This window comes from Amblyomma mixtum, chromosome 3, assembly GCF_055824585.1.
Source record: "Amblyomma mixtum isolate Tamu chromosome 3, ASM5582458v1, whole genome shotgun sequence".
Classification (NCBI taxonomy): domain Eukaryota; kingdom Metazoa; phylum Arthropoda; class Arachnida; order Ixodida; family Ixodidae; genus Amblyomma; species Amblyomma mixtum.
This window is the reverse complement of record NC_143014.1, coordinates 41,981,274-41,998,171: the sequence shown is the minus strand read 5'-3', so window position 1 is coordinate 41,998,171 and position 16,898 is coordinate 41,981,274. Positions and strand designations below refer to the sequence as shown.

Genomic DNA, 16,898 nt, shown 5'->3' with positions numbered 1-16,898 from the left:
GCAATATTTGTAAACTGTTTAAAATTTAGAACATTCGCCCACCCCTTCAAAAACCAGAAAGCCGTAAAATATGACAATGGACGACACAAAACTTTTTGGTCTTTTTTAGAGTGCCGGTTCTAAATAACTACCCACTGGAACCAAAAACCACTCTGCACATTGTGAGATCAACATTTCATCAAAACACTGCAGAAGCAGCCCATTTTTTAGGTGCAGTAGTTTCTTCAAAAAAACTTGTCAAGTGCAGGCAAGTCGAAGAGTTATATTGTTTTATGCACTATATTTTTTTCTCACTGCTCTCATACCAATAATTATTGCTATTAACAACGCGTACCGTTGAAACTCACATTTATCTTTCAAATTAAATACAATTTTTCTATCCTAAGCAGGACTACAGCAATTGCACAAAAATTGTGAAAAATGGCCAGTGGCCATGAAAGCATGTGACCCCTGCCTTGATAAGCATGAAGTTGTGGTGCTACGAAAAAGTAAAAAAAAAAGTGATGTTATTTATAACAGATGACTGTCTGCGCACCCCAAAATTCTTGAACTTGATCCATACAAATATGGAAAACGAAATGTGCATACATTTGTGCCGCACACAGCATGCCCAACTATTAAGGGTAGCAGAAAAAGGCAAAGGCTGCACTCGACCTTGTCAGGCAAGCAGGAGTTCCAACCAAAAAGCACCAGCTGCTACAGTCGAACCAGGAAGCCCACTAAAAACACACACCCCCATACATGTTCCCAAGAGCTTAACTGGTTGTAGAAGTTGTATATGCACTCCACTGCAATATACAAATCTTTATGTGGAGCCTGCATTGGACAGCAACTTCTGTGCAAAATAATGAGCTCCACTCAACACAGCCAATTTTCCCCGGAAACCAATGCAGGTACAAGACAGGACTTCTATGGAAGAACAAACTCCCACATTATGGAAAGCTATGCAAACTTTTTTTCTACCGAGTCATTTTTGCTCACTCTCTGGATAAAGAAATGCTAATATTCTCAAAGACTCCTTTGCAATTAGAGTTCCGCAGCAACTCACTCTTTGTGCGTGCTTTACAGCACACACAATATTTTACACAGCTGAGCAAAATGAATTTGAATAACCGTGGCACACTGAAGCGATTTATTAAATTTCTGAATAATTCTTAGAAATTAAGAATTAAATGCCTTTGTTGGGCAGCCAACAAGAAGCTCCAAAGGCAGTCATTCGAGCCAACAAAGCAGCTTCCAGTATTTACCCGAGTTTAATATAAATTTCCTGCATGAATAACCTGTTTTAAAATACAAAATTGCAACCCAGCTGTTATGGTAACTCCACAAAGACCATAACCGTGCGGAGCTGTATGTTACAAGACTTCCTAGAAGTTACTGCTCTTCCTTCAGTTGCTTGCTTACTTACCAAGCACGAATGAGGCTACTTGGCGTCTTGAACAAGGCCTTCACATATACACGAGTGTAGGCCTTGGTTCAGAGCAACTGGAGCCGCCATGGGTAAGATATGCACTGCTTAGGGATGTGAATAATTTACTAGTTATGATGGGAAGTGCAAACAGTTCGGGTTAATATTCTGGTACGCAGCCTAGTCAATATTTACACTACATTACCTGAAAGTGCCATTACAAAAAAATGCACGCAGTACTGACGCTGTAATCTAGGTATGAAAACAAGCTTTAATGCTTCAGTATGATGCAACTAGGGAATCCCAAGAATAGAGGCTGCGAGTGCTTTTCAGAAGTTTGGAGGAACCGGAACGCCCACATCTTTTGCCAGAGTGATCATTTCCTCTGAAAAACAAAACCACAGAATGATTATGACTTTCACTAAGGGGCATGGACAGGACAGTTTTGTGAATTTTACAAAGGAGAACATACAAAGAACCCCACAGAACAGAACACAGAACCCCATAGAATAAAGCAGTAAAATGGAAAGTTGAGCTAGCTGGTAAATCTTTGAATATGAAAACAGCGCTGCGACAGAGGACAAAGAAGGTAGGACAAGTGTTGTCCTTCCTCCTTCATTACCTGTCACACCGCTGTGTTTTATTCAAAGATGCAGAATACAGCATGCATGTGTAAACTTGTGATTCCTCTAACACTGTACAAAAGTAATGCTAGCCAGCTGCTAAAGGTAAAGAAAATGTCACCTCTCAACTGCTTCTGCTTTTCTGCATCCCTCTTGGCTTTGAGCATCTCCATTTGCTTGGTTTCATACTCGCGCACCTTTGCTTCCTTGCGGGATAGCCGCTCTGCAAAAAGGGGAAAATAAAGATGCTTCACCATGAGATAAACTATGACAGCAGTGAGCCTACATTATCGGCACTGCAGGAAAAGCTATCATAGGCTCGCAGTAGTTTCAGAGAGTAATGCGACGCAACAGAAGCTACTATAATGTGTAATGCTAGAGCTTCTCAGAAAAAAAAAAAAAAAAGTAATGGGTGATCAATTTAATTGAAGCGGAGGAAATGTGGTATGCTTCTTTCACCCGGCAGTCAATTCCGGTTCTGATCCTATTCAGATTCCGAGTTTATTCTCTTTTGCTCCCCAATACATTCCAATTCTCATTTTCTCCGAATTTCGACTACGCAACTAAGCAAAATGTGCCACATTCATAGATCGCGGCGAGTCCTCACGCCGCTACCCGCCCAATGGCACACAGGTTAAGCGATGCACCACTGCACAGGCATGTGGCTGTTTCAGCCACTGGTAGGGCTTGGGAGACAGAGGTTGCTCTTCCCAAGCAATGCTAGAAGGAGTAGCTTCGGAAAGCTTCATTTCTGCACAGACAGTTCTTCGAGAGGCTGTATATTTTGTATATAGGTCTGCTTTTGCCTAAGTCATTCTATGCACAGCGTCTCCCTCTTCTCCACTACAGGTGGACAGATATTAGTTTGGGCTTAAAAAAGAAATAAGAAAAAAGTGCCCTGCCCGCACACTACAGGTGGACAGGGGGAAGAGAAGGGCAAGAGGTCAGGGGATGGTTGACAGGTGGAGGCTTCACAGAGATGATGAACAGTTTTCACCTTTATGGCCTCCTAATGCCATCGCATTAAAGGAAGAGTGGGGTTTAATGTAAATGAAGGTCTAGCAATGACAACCAGCTTCTAATAAACATTTTTCAGTTCACTAATCTTGTATGAAAGCATAGTACAAGATTAACAGCCCCTCCAAAAGAAGGGAAAAGAGAAAAGGTTATTAGCCCCACAAAGCTGAAAACCGGAATGTGCACTGGGACACTGACGAAAAATTGGAGTTGACCTGTATCAACAGGTTACTGCATTCGAATGGCAAAGACATTGGCTTCACTGAACACAGTTTTTATTGAAAGGAGCTGTCCTCAGTGCCCCTCTAACATAAAGAAATGCTCGCTCCAGCTGTCACGGCAGAAAGCTTCAGCAAAACACAAAGATGCTTGTTCCAAGAAATTTCACCCAAGCCATGAGCATGATTTTCATACTATACACAGAAAATAACGCAAGTAGCATTGTACATGACTATGTACTATTGGCAGGAAAAGTTTACGGGATGTGCATACTTGGGAAGAAACATATTTCGATGCAGTCATGCGAGCATCCTTTTAACAACCCTTTAACAGCTAATAAAATCTTTTATAGGCCACCTGCTCACAGCAAATATTCTAGTTGGACAACAACTAACGTCACTCTTTAGGCTGTTGACAGAAATCACAGACAGTTTCTGTTCTCTGTCTGCACAGCCTGGAGTGTGTGGTGATCTCTCGATGCCCGCTGAAAGTGCTGAGATCATACTTACTACTTTAGTCCTCTCCTGAAATGCTCGTTTCTGCGTGATGGCATTGCAGCAAAATGACAATTCTTGGCAGGAGATTCGAGGCAGTAAACCCCCACATGCAACACCTGAATGTCTGAGTGTAAGAATACTGCCACGGCCTTGGGTGATTGGTAGGTTACCCAGTTTGACTTGAGCCCTTCATACTAGAAAAATGAGTATCTACATAAAAAAAAAAAAGATTTCTCTGGCATTTTACACACTTCCTGCACAGAAAACAAACAAACTCTGGAACCAAATAAAAACTACAGTGCTGGGAACACTGTTTGCCGCATCTCTTCAAAGTCTCGTGGAGGTGTGAGCACTGCTCTACAAGCAACACATACTAAAATGACAACTAAGAAAGCCAGTTAAACTGAGGTCCCTTGGTGAGGTTATATATATATTAAAAAAAAAGCTAAGAGGGAGGGGGGGATGACTAACACAGCTAGAAAAGAATACAAATTAATAAAGTAAAAAGGTTTGGTTTATGGGGTTTAACGTCCCAAAGCGACTAAAGCTATGAGAGACGCCGTAGTGGAGGGCTCCGGAAATTTCGACCACCTGGGGTTCTTTAACGTGCACTGACATCGCACAGTACACGGGCCTCTAGAATTTCTCCTCCAAAGAAATTCTAGCCGCCGCGGCCGGGATCGAACCCGCGTCTTCTGGGTCAGCAGCCGAGCACCATAACCGCTGAGCCACCGCGGCGGCATAATAAAGTAAAAAAAGTAAAGGGTGAAGGGGAATGGAAATTCTTTCCAAGCCTGCTCATATGCATGACTATAAGCAGGAAACTGTTTCCACCTACACAGACCATGGCACTTTGTGGCATGGGTTGTCCTGACAATGCAAGCATAGCATGCAAGCTTCTGCAGAGTTTATGGAAGATGCAGCACTGACTGGCAGCAGCCAATTTTGCCACCAAGCAAGAGAAAAGTGATATTTTTTTTAGTCATTCTATCTGGTGGTAATCTGAATTTTATGCACAGAATAACTTTCACTGGTATGTGTCAATTTCCACAATTCCTTTTGCACTGGTCTCGGCAGCACTTGACAAAACCTTTGAACAGCAGCAATCAGCCATGAAATGCTGTGGGGAGTGCCCTTAATGTCGTTGACATGGTTCTACTGTTCCTTACAGCAACTTTTTTTTAAAAGTAATTTCCAGGACCACTTGCACTGCATTTATTTCTCAAGACTAAAAAGGGTATGCAGGTGACCATAGAAGAAGTAAAGAATTCAGGAGAGGCCGTTATGCCACATTTTTTGAAACCGGGCTTGAAGGCTCCCCCCACCCACTACTTGGCCACCGTCTCAGTGTGCCTTGCACATGCGCAGCAGACGATACTGCTGCATCCAACGTTACAATTGGCTGCGCAACTGACCTAAGACTCCCAGTAGTCCTTGCGAAAGCGCGTGACTCAAAGCACACTTTTTGGTGTGCAGCTCGGATAGCGTGGGCCTCTCCTGAGCTTTGCTTCCTACATGCAGGTGAACCTGCAAAGTTAATCTCAAGATTTCACCAGTAAAGTGTGTGGATATCAATTATATATGGCAGTATTTTGCAGTACCTGACTGTCAGTGCTTTCAGCCTGCAGACTGCTTTTCAGCACTTGTTTCTGACATGGCAAGTAAAATCGCAGATAGCTTGGAAGCGACATCCAATCCAACAATTGTGCACTGCTCACACGTTTCAATGCACAGTCTGAAACAACTGAACCAGACAGGCATGCAACTACCCATGGTTGTGGTCAGCCAATGTGGCAGCTACAAAGATGCTAGTTCACAAAGTGTACGCATAATTATGGCATCATATGTATCATGCTTTCAAATGGTTTTCGTGACAGCTTTTAAAGTCGTACAGTAAACATGTCCTTTTGCTTCAAACAGCCACAAAACCTTGGATAAAAATGAAGTTTTCGACACTGCATATATATTTAAAAAAAAAAATGGAAATATAGACACTCAACAAGCACGTTCTGCCAGAGTTATGTCAGCAACATGATAATAATGAAATATATGCCCAAGGCTGCAGATGATGAATGGTTATAGACAGATTAGAACACTTAATAAATGCGATATTAATAGGCATGTGCACAGGAAGGGCAGGGGGTGTAGCCACCGCCCAATCATCTAAGGGGGCGCCAAGTCTGCCCCGTACCTTTACTGTATTGGAAGTGTCCTGTAATTGCTTACGGTGCAGTGTTTTGGCCAAGGAGGTTTTTTTTTTACGATACTGGCGGCCGAGGACCTATGATGATGTGTTCCAGGAACTGTTTACATACCGGGTCACTTTGAGGCTATCTTTTCAGGTTCTTTTTTGCAGTTAACAAAAGACAGACGGTGTGTCATATATTTTCTGTGGTGTAGAGAAAATGGATATTCCTTCGGAAGCACGATGTTACACTGATGCCTCAGCGGTGCAGAGACTCTTGCATATGTTATATATTAATGCTATCGCGTTAAAGGCCCTGTTCTCCACAAAATTCAGTGGAAGTAGTGAGAGAAAAATCACGGGCATGGCTATGGCAGGTGGTCCCCAGAGAGTAACCTAGGAGGCAGGCCACATAGGTTACGTGACCTTGCAGCGTCATCACAACCTGCACACCGGATAGGGAGTGAACTGCCCACCGTGGCAGATGGCAGTCAAATTAATAACAAGTTGCTTGGGAAAAGCAACCTGGGCCACACAATGCCCACCACTGGGAGCACCTGCCATCGCTGGGCAGTGGCACATCGCTTAGCCGCTGCACCACTGCGCCAGGAGGGGTATGGGGACTCTGAAGGATCAATGAATCCAAAGTAGGAAATGACCTTCTGCATATAAGGGAATTAACCCATTACACTATAAAGTCATGTGCTTAAGGCAGAGCCCAAGTGTCCCCTCCAATTTTTATGCAATTCCACCCCATTTAAGTAATATTTTTGTAACCATTCCTCATATTTGCGCTGCGTTTCCACCATAGGGGGCCTTTGCTCTTGCTCTCCCTAATGGTGGACCCTGAGCACGCCTATGATATTAACATAAAAAAGTGAAAATGATAAGTATGTGGAGAACAAACTTTTCTGTAGTAATCCGTATTTCACAGCATAGTACTGATGCGAAACCATTTTGAATAACCAAACCGCGATTTCAATACATAAAATCTGCCATCAATATTGTTACATGTATAAGCCAACCTGGGCAACATTACTGCATATGTTGTTGGGCCAATGGTTCATATTAGCTGCCATAAGAGAGCACATAACGTTCAATCTCCACGAATTTAAACAAAGGCTCAACAGTATTCATGAAAAATCTAAAAAGGAGCGCCAAACAAAGTTTACAGGGAGCGCCGAACACACCGAGTAGGAATCAGCTACAACTCACTGTAGTTAAAGGCTCCGTAAAAAATTCCAGCGGCGAGAAAGCCCCACCGGCAAGCCTGCGAGGGAAAAAAAAAGAAAGCAGTAGCAAAGGGTTGTTGTTCAGTTAGTCTGGTTCGCTGTATAAGCAAGAAGAGCAGAAGCTAGTGTTCCTTTAGATCATCGGCCTCCAGCCGTGTCCTTTTCGCGACTCCTATGCATCTCAGCAAGCTTATCGCACAAGACACATGAAAGTCGCAAACCAACGGTCAAGACGAGCAACACAGTACACATGCATAGCCGCCAGTCCACAGCAATAACGTGACAATCAGTAAGCTGGATCGGAAAACCACGACTGAATGCTGTCAACAGCAAAATAATGGGTGGAATTATGTGAGAACATAGGCTGCGACCACAAGGTGCTGAGAGGTTACGGTCATATAACTGATGCTATTGAAGTTGCAACTGCCACAAAATAATTCATGGTGCTCACAAATTCGCATCTGTTCAATGCAAGCTTTTCCAAAGGTCACATAATCGATCTCCTAATAGAGACCGGTCATTTGACCTCTGCTGTCCTGGCGGTGCATGCTACATGATATACAGAACACGCTAACAGAAGATCAGATGAAAGGCAGTTACCCTGATGAAAGGTGATACGGAAACTGGAGGGGCTAATTCGACCATATTTTCGTCTTTCAAATTAGTAGTTTAAATCACAAATACGTCTAAAGGGGCAAACGAAAGCGAAGCACCACTCCTCGCGTACTGCCGATGGAGAGAAGCCTAAAAGAGCTTAGGCATGTCACAAGGAAACTTTCATACTATGCTCATAGTGGCGCTATAAAATGTACATTTTATTAATAAAATGTTTTTATTGTTGTTACATAAAGTTGTAACGTTGTATAAATAATAAATAATTCATAACGTATATATACTTTTGTTTTATTTGTTTTTTGCGGTTGTTTTTGTTCTGGCTCATCTTGACTTATTGACTCGATTCACGATAGAAGAACGCATTGCCGCGACGCATCAACACCACCAGCACGTCCGAGGGATCATCGGGGGGATAGGCAAGAGAGGGCTGCTGATCCGTTAGGTGAATGGCGATGGACTGCAAGTCCCACGCGATCTCAACATTGCTATGGTATTTGACACATCCTTTCCAGTTGTTTGTCACCTGCGCGTCCTCCGTGTTGCTCCTGCTGTTCTTTTTATCAGTGACAAACACCAGCCTTGGGATAAGAAAGCAGTACATACGGTGTCTCCTGAAACTTTTTGAGGTAAGTTTGTGATGTGAAGTTGTTTTCGTTCATATTTGGTCACAATGTTGTAGCTCTTGGCAGTTCCGAACCTTGCTGCTGCCCAGCCCGTTGCTCAGAGCGCTGCCTTTTCCGTTCGCCGGTCGGCACACATTGACTTGGAGATGACATGTGCTGCGCCTATCGCCAGCCACCAACCTGTTTTGCTCAGCTAAAATGCATACGAGCTCTTCGATACGCTGTGCCAGGACACATTGCAGTGGTATTTCGCTAGGTTTTCGTGCGTCTTGCATTTTCGTTCTGCACTTTGCCCGCGCAAATGGAATTCCCTCTATCTGGAGAAACTACGCAGCGTGCGAAATAATTATCCGATGAGGAACTGTATTTCTGGCACCTATACAGCTGCTTATACGTTGGCGGGTGTACATCAACACTACCGTCCGACCTTAAAAATGATGTAAATGGTGGTAACCCTGGCACGCAAGCGAGCTATTTTACGTGTTTTTTCAAATGAGTTGCCGGGCACGATGGCCTACACTAAACTGATCTTGAGTTCGTAACCTCTCAAAGGAAGTGATGCAGTTCTTTGGTTGCGCCGGCATCCGGCTAAGCGAATTGCAGGAGGCAAGGTTATACATAGTGGCTTTCCTGCGCTCAGTGATATTGTCGTACGATGCCCCGTACTACAGCTTATCAGCGAGTAGACTTGTCTGCTTTGATTGCATCAGTGCTCGTCAGCTCAGTCTTACGTCTGCGTTGAACAAGTTTGTTTCGTTATATTGCTGAAATCGGATAAATCTGGAATAAGCGGATAGTACACAACGACCGGAAACGTTGACAGCTTTGGCCTCAGGTGAACAAAAACAAAAACAGATTCCCCAGTTCACTGAATACTGATCATATTTTGTGAAATCCTCTAATGTGCTTGCAACCTGACTTTTTCATATTATAAATTGCAGACCTACATAGCACCTTTGAAATTATTTGAACTTGCAAATATCAACAAAGTTCTCATTTATCAGTATGCGTATGTGACATATACCAGGGTTTTCTTCAGTGAATGTGGCAAGCACCATAGGCTGCGGTTGTCATTGTTAACTTAGCCTTTTGTACCAAATTAAGTTGTGGCTGGCTGTAGCCTGACCTGGCATGTAAAGCAACATTTATAGGAATGGGAATCATTCTGTGAATGCAGCTGGCCCTACATTTCTGGTTGTGAACTTCAGATTTTTAAACAGTTTTGACAGCGAAACATGTCTGGCTTGCATTAAGAGAGTAAAAGAAAGGACACTGAAATGAAATTTACGGTAGAAACTCTTAACTTTACATGTATAAAATTTACAATTGCATGCACAAAATTTAGCTTTGCATGTGCAAACCATTCACTCCAGTACTGTTATGCCAGTGTCAGGTCAGGAGCTTTAGTAGCAGTCTTATACATCTGTGCAGCTATATATGTGACTGTTCTTGGCATGAAGTAAAGAAAGGTAACCACATTCATTGTGTTGGTGGGGAAAAGCCTTCATCAGGAGGTAAGTTGAGCAGTAATACATGTCACGGTAACTGTTTGGCTGTATTCTTCTTGAATGTAGCTTAATGAGAAGTTACTGTTCTTGCTGCATCTCTCAGGAATGTATCATTGTGACAGTACTACAGCATCAGTATTTGGACATAAAAGAAAAACTGTATACAACCCCTTGTTCAGCAAAACTATATGGGGGCGCAGCGATGGCATAGAGGTAGAGCATCCGTCTCGCGTGCAAGAGGACCGTGGTTCGAATCCTGGTGCCATGCAATTCTCCACCAGATTAAAAAAAAAAAATCAGTGCTTCGATGGCCTCGATCGCCTCGATCGAAATTCTAGAGGCCTGTGTACTGTGCGATGTCAGTGTACGGTAAAGAACCCCAGGTGGTCAAAATTTCTGGAGACCTGGACTATGGCGTCCCTCATAGCCTGAGTCACTTTGGGACGTTAAACACCCATAAACCCCCAAACCAACCAAACCAGTTCTATTTGCTTGTTTTTTTTTTCTTTGATTTCTGACACGTTATTTTTGCTGATGTACTAACACAATGCTGGCAATAAATGCAATAAGCATCAGTTAAGTTTATCTTGGAGTTGCTCTGTCTACCCCAATTGTAGCATGTGCTTGAAAGGAAAACACAATCTTACTAGGAGGAAGGCAAGTTGTCACTAAACCCCTTTTTCAGTGGTGCAGGCAACACTCTGCGAGGTACTGATAAAGTGCCAAGATGAAAAATGTCTTTTTTTGAATTAGAAGCTCATGGGTAACTTTAGCGCTGGGATTGGCATGTATTCTGGCACGTATTCTGGCATGTATTTTGGCATGTACAGGTGCCCACAGAAGTTTTTGGAACACGAAAAGTACAGCAAAATGTAGTTGCTTAGCAGTTTCAGCGTGCATCCGCAAACTGACGAATGAACTCCATACTTTTCTCCGCGAACAGCTCGATCCACTTCTTAATGCCTGGCTGTACCTCTACCTAGTAAGAAAATTCAGGCTTTTGTGGGCACCTGTTCAGGGCACATCAAAAGTTTTTAGGCATAGAGTCTGCTTTTGAGCAGTTTATTTTGGTCCTTAAAATGCCTATAAAGCTAGCAAGGTTCTCAGAGGTGAGAACGATGCTTTTCCTACCCCCTGTGGGTATTTTTAGGTCCAGGGGCATTGTAAATGCCCCAGTACACTGCTCAAAAGCAGACCCTGCGGCCTGGGAACTTTTGACAGGGGGTGTACCTTGTAAAGCAAAGCAGTGGCCATGGTGCGTGTTGTTATCTCCCACTTTGGTCGCAAAAGCTAGGACGTAGCAAATCATGTTCAGTGTTGCCTTCTCTTCTTAGTGTTACTACAGTATTGTTTGAGTGCCATGATTAGAAGCTTGATGTAAAAAAAGTATTTGGTGACTTCTCTTTCATTTGGAAGAACTGTTTGGGCTTGGATATTTAACTTCATATACATGTGCTCCAGGAAGTTATGCCAAAAGGTTAGGGCCAAACCTGACAGGTTCTTGTGCAGATGCTGTTATTCGTCATGGTTGTTTTTGCATGAGGCAGGGCAGTATTCTTAGGACAGCATGGTTGTAATGCTATGATTGAAACTTTACTACATTGAAGAATGTGGAGATGCAACACTGGGAACTCTCTCTGTTTCCTTTCTGTGCAGTATGGCCGAATTAAGATTGAACGAGCAAACCGGCAAAGACTCATGCGAGAAGAAAGTGCAGAGGACCTTACAGCTTTGGATGCTGAACAAACGAACACTGCAGCTTCAGGTGAGAGGGTTGCAGCGTTGCCTGACTGGCACTTACGCGTCTTGTGCCATCTGCAGTGATCACGAGAGAAGATGTCATTGTTGGAGCTGAGCAGCCCATCATCAACATCCCACTCAAGGAATACCACTTGGGTGACATCACCTATTTCATCAAGAAAGGTGTTGAGGTGTGAGCTGATTTCCACCTGCAGCCAGTACATATTCTGAAACCCTGTGCACTTTGTTGTCAGGCCATTATCGATGATGTCGTGACCAAGCGGTTTGCGACTGCTGAGCTGCCTTCCTGGAATTTGCTTACAAGGACCAACAAGAACTACACATTTGTCAGGTTAGTTTTATGCTCATATTCTGTAAATGTCCTTCCATTATGTTTTCATGGCAGGAAGAAAAAAGTAAAAGAGTGGCTTCATGGAGATAGCTGTTAACAGCACTAAGCCCTCGTTGCTACCGGTGCAAATTCAGTGTCAGTAGGGCAGTGAATGAAGTTACTTAGTATTGCGTCTCCATTTTAATTGCCCTAATTACTCTAACTCTATGATTCTTGAAAAGAGGACCACTTAGCATGTATGAAAGTTTCTGAAAGTTTGAGGCACTGCAAATTTGTGAAAATATACTGCAGCTTTTTTATCTGGAATGATACCAAATCAGTAAGTTCTGCTTCACTACGAAAGTCACAATGCTGAACCTTGACGCATTAATTGATGCTCGAAAGGTTTATCAAGAAATTTTTCTGGCGTCATTTGTACACATATTAGTCATAGCCAAGAGTAGGACAGTATAATTACCTTAATGGCACTTTTGATAAAAATGTATGTAAACAGGACATAGTGCAGCACTTAAGGAGCAGCATCAGTTCTATTTAGTGTAATATATGAACCCCTCTGTAGTAAAGTAGCTGGGACCAGCAGATATCTTTACTATATCAGGGTCTTTGCTATATCAGTTGTTGGTGATGGCATGGCTCTGACTATGCCCTCTGGCTGCTTACTAAGAATGAAGTGTCGGTATATTAAAGAAACATTCAGAAATACCTTACAACCTGCTCTTATCATCCGTTTATGTGATAATTATTTATTTTCGGTTATCACATGGTATCACGTTTTCGACTTCGTTTTACTTGGAAGTATCGCATTTGCACGAATACAACGTGGTTATAAACATAAAGCGAGTTTGATTCCATGGGCAAACCAAAGCTTTGCATGATCACGGTGTCGCCTTCTGTGGCCTCAGCGTCATTTAAGAGGCAGTAGTTAAGAAACGCGTGCGGCGCAGTCGAGCGCGGCAAAACCGCCTACGCAGTGCCGCCGCGCCTCCGCTTCTTGCCGCTGCTTCCCCGTGTCTCGCGCTGCCACCAAACGCACGCCCTTTTATTCCCTTTTCTACTCCTCACTGCACTTTTGCTGGCTTTCCTTTCTCAGCGACCCGCGCCGCCTTCTTGCTACGTTCGTAGCCCGCTTTACTTTTTCCGTGCGCGCCATGCGCTTTGCCTCACGGCCTCAAGCTCTTCAAAAAGTTGGCTTCTCCTCTCGACTGTGGAGCATTGTGGTGAAGCCACCTCAAAGAGCGCCGTTTTATCATATTCAGTATCTATTTGCCTCGCGATCCTAGACTTCGCGCGTGCCGCGACGTCATCGTTCCGCGGGAAGTATATCGCCACTGCCAGACGCTCTACTATAGCCGTTTCCTGGAAAAAAATCTTTACTATAACAAAAAAAAAAATGTACAGTTGTCTATGGGAGGCGAAATGGGACTGCAGCTTTGCTTTACTATATCCGAGTTTTTACTATAACCGGGTTTACTATAGCGGGGTTCTACACTACTTCGAAATGCAGCTTTTCAGAATTTGTGCTTGCCTGGCCTGTTGTTTATTCTGGACTGTTATTTGGAGCCTTTGAATGCTTGTCAGAGCAGATACTACCTTGTTATTTAGTATCACTGACTCTCAGTTCCAATTGTAACTGAAGTGTTCTCTTTTGTTGCAGCTTTCGGCTGACAGTCATTTGGTGTATTGGTTGCGTGCTTCGTTACGTTATTCTGTTCCCGATGAGGTGAGTAGCTATCTGCTAAATGAGGAATGGCAGCATTTTTACTTTGATTCATTTCTTACATGTTTGAAAATTTGAAAGTTTGTCTGTTTTGCATAAAGCATTGTTGTGTTAAAATGGCCAGAATAAAAATATACTTTCCTGCATTATTTTGGGAAGAAAAGTATATTTTGATGAATGCTCTTGGGTATGGGCAGTTTGTGCATCTTTGAAGTTAAGTACATTGAATACTGATCCAGTGACAGCGCAGAAAGATAAGTGTGGGGCATACTAGTGCTAATTTCACAGCTAGCTCTGTATTTATTTTACCTAAATTTTACTTGACACTGACTGAGCATAATGTCAAGCTACAGAATTCCAGAGTGTGTTCACAAGAAGGGTGTGTAGCTGTTGAAGTTAGTGGGAGCCATGAAAATCGTTATTATTTGAGCCCTTGCTGATTGCAAAAAGGGTTCTGGCCCCAAGTAATTCAAATGTTGCGACAAAAATGAAAGACCTGTAATAAAGATACCTCATCAAATAGGTTGGGGTAATGTGTGGGTGAGTGGGCTGTCAATAGTTCAATACAAAAGTATAATTCCTCACTCGTATGTAGCGTTGGATGGAGCCAAGGGAGGCTTGGTATTTAATGACGACAAACCAAGTAAGCTTATACCTTATACCTCTGTCACACGGGCACTGTAAAGGCCTTTGAGAATCTGGTCCTTATGTTCAAAGGCACATGGTGCACATCTACATGGCACAAGTGTTGTGTCTTTGCCACAAAGGACCTTGGTGGTAGAGACGGCCATGTGAGACCTTTGAGTAGCTGTGATCGCAGCGCCATACAGTGAAGAAGAATAAAAGCAAAAGAAAGAAATGCTTTGGAAAAATCATATAAATATAAATAAGTTTGTGTGGATTTGATTTTGGACATACCGCATTTACTCGCTTAATTTGTGCGCCCCCAACTTTTCACCCAGATTTTTGAAAGAAAAAAACTTCTACACAAATATTTTGTTGTCCTCTGTTGCACCAGACTGCCAGCATGTACTTGGGTGCTTGCTAGGCAGACTTGGGGAGATCGGCGTGGCCACGTCGCCATGTATGATTGTGAAAGGTGTGAGTGGCAAGAGTCCGAGTTGCGCGCAATTTGAATGGCTCGCTCGTGCTGGCGGCCACTTTCCTGGATGAACAGTCGTGTGCTCGTCCGAATCCGAAACTACCAAACCATTTGCTGTTCGATGTGCTGCTAGTCAGCCAGGCTGCACGCGAGGGCCCCGTTTTGGCGCTTGTTATCTCCTTTGCCTCGTACTGCTGGCTTCGTGATTGTCTCGTTGCCTGTTTATTTCTTTGAGCTGTGCATGTGCCATCATGCCATCCCGTGAGGAACTACATAGCATGGGGTGAGGCGGTATTGGATATGTGTCTTTTATTTGGAGTCAACTTTTTTTGTTGGCAGTGAGGGGTGCGAGAGGGGGGTCTACGTATAGGCGCCAGTATACCATATATAATGGGTGTTATGACCTTTGTTGAGTTTTTAAGGACGTGTTCAGAAAATTTTGCATGATTTGCGCACCCTCTCTTTGCAGCCCTAATTTTAAAGAAAAAAAGTGTACAAATTATGCAAGTAAATATGGTATACAGTGATGTGATAGCTGCGCCAATTGCGCCGATGTGCGCCAAAAGGCAAAACCTGCTACATCCTGCTACATTTTTGTTATTGTGCGCCAAAGCTGCGCCAAACGCGTATTTTCACTTTGATGTTACGCCTGATGTTGTCAGAGCAGTGCGAGGGGCAAGCAAAAGGTACAGAGAACGTTTGGCTTCTGAAGAAGAGCATGCCAAACGGCAGCGTGCCAATGTGCCCAAGATGACACCAAGTGATGCTGACAAAACCCTTAAGCTGGAAGTAGAAACAGCAAAGAAAATGCTGGTGAATGCAGAGCTGCTCATCAACAATGGCATAAAGATGAAGAATTTTGGTGATATTGAAAGTGGGCAGGCCTTGCTTGCTGAAGGGAAAACAAGGCTTTCAGCTGCTGTTGACAAAATGTCGCCTAAGGCAGCCAACTAGGCAGTATTTTGCAGTTAAAGACTGAATGATGTTGCTCACAGAAAAAAGGCACAGAATAGGTCCACTGCTTTTTGATAGGCCAAGAAGCCGAAAAGTTGTGCTGTCGTGTACATAATTATTATTCAGTTCGAAACGTTGATAGTGTTATTTCATTGTTTTTCTGTAAGCTTGTCATCTGCATTCTAGTCATTTTTAAATAAAAGTTCCAGTGAATTCCTTGTTGTCCATTTATAACTGCTGTCCTATAGGGGCTTGGCGGCTATAACACAGGGCTGATCTATACTTGGTCGCATAAAAGATTACAGTACACTGAAGTTCTAAAATTAGTTATTTGGGCCAACATATGATGTTTCACAATTGCCTCTAATTTAATTAAATTATTGCCAAAACCACGATCTGATTATGAGGCACGCCGTAGTGGGGGACTGCAGAATTGGACCACCTGGGGTTCTTTAATATGCACCTAAATCTGAGTACACGGGTGTTTTTGCATTTTGCTCGCATCGAAATGCCCCTAACATCCTATTGAACAGCACCTTTTTGTTTCCAAAGGTTTCCTCCTTATTTTACTATTTTACTTCTCGCAAAGTCAATTTTTTCACTTGCAATGAGCCTTGAGCTGCTCCAAAAGCTTGTTTCCCTGCTCCAAAATTCCCTTTTGGCTGCTCCAAAAAGCTGCTCCAAAATGGCTTCAGCCAATCACATCACTGGGTATATTTATAATCTCAAGACAATAAAAATTAAAAATGTGGCAGCAACAAGTTCCCATGGTGGCTAGGGCGATAAACAAAACCTGCTGCTGCTTATGAGAGAAGCTATCGGTAGCTCTTCTATGGAGGAAGTACGATGAATTAAATTTTTAAGCTCAACAAATGAATACGCCACTTCAGTTTTGAAACTCACTTCCACCTCATTATGCTACACTAGGGGTGCCACTACACTACACTAGCTGTACCATGTAGCAGCAATGCTGCTCCTTTCAGGTCTTACTCCTTTGGTGAAACGAGATGCATTTGCTGGAAAAGCCTTCGAAAACTGCTGTGTGACCGGGGTATTAGTCGGATTTCAGCATTGCTATGTAGTACCTTAGCATTGTCCAGTATGTG

The 16,898-nt window shown here is 43.2% G+C and overlaps 2 protein-coding genes across 2 annotated transcripts in view; one reads left to right on the top strand and one right to left on the bottom strand.

Moving 5' to 3' along the window:
• Positions 1–1,659: 1,659 nt before the first annotated feature.
• ATPsynE (ATP synthase, subunit E) lies at positions 1,660–7,938 on the bottom strand. The gene is made up of 4 exons (XM_089578873.1): positions 7,782–7,938; positions 7,165–7,219; positions 2,153–2,254; positions 1,660–1,793 (listed from the first exon to the last, which is right to left on the bottom strand). The coding sequence occupies exons 1-4, from the start codon at positions 7,824–7,826 to the stop codon at positions 1,738–1,740; spliced, it is 258 nt and encodes an 85-aa protein (XP_089434999.1). The 5' UTR covers positions 7,827–7,938; the 3' UTR covers positions 1,660–1,737.
• Positions 7,939–8,159: 221 nt separating this feature from the next.
• The window catches only part of Gpat4 (Glycerol-3-phosphate acyltransferase 4), a 36,693-nt gene continuing 27,954 nt past the window's right edge, over positions 8,160–16,898 (top strand). The window contains exons 1-5 of the mRNA XM_089578872.1: positions 8,160–8,422; positions 11,584–11,692; positions 11,749–11,858; positions 11,922–12,019; positions 13,674–13,739. Coding sequence (XP_089434998.1) covers positions 8,243–8,422; positions 11,584–11,692; positions 11,749–11,858; positions 11,922–12,019; positions 13,674–13,739 — 563 coding nt within the window. The 5' untranslated portion in view covers positions 8,160–8,242. The remainder of the gene's footprint in view (positions 8,423–11,583; positions 11,693–11,748; positions 11,859–11,921; positions 12,020–13,673; positions 13,740–16,898) is intronic.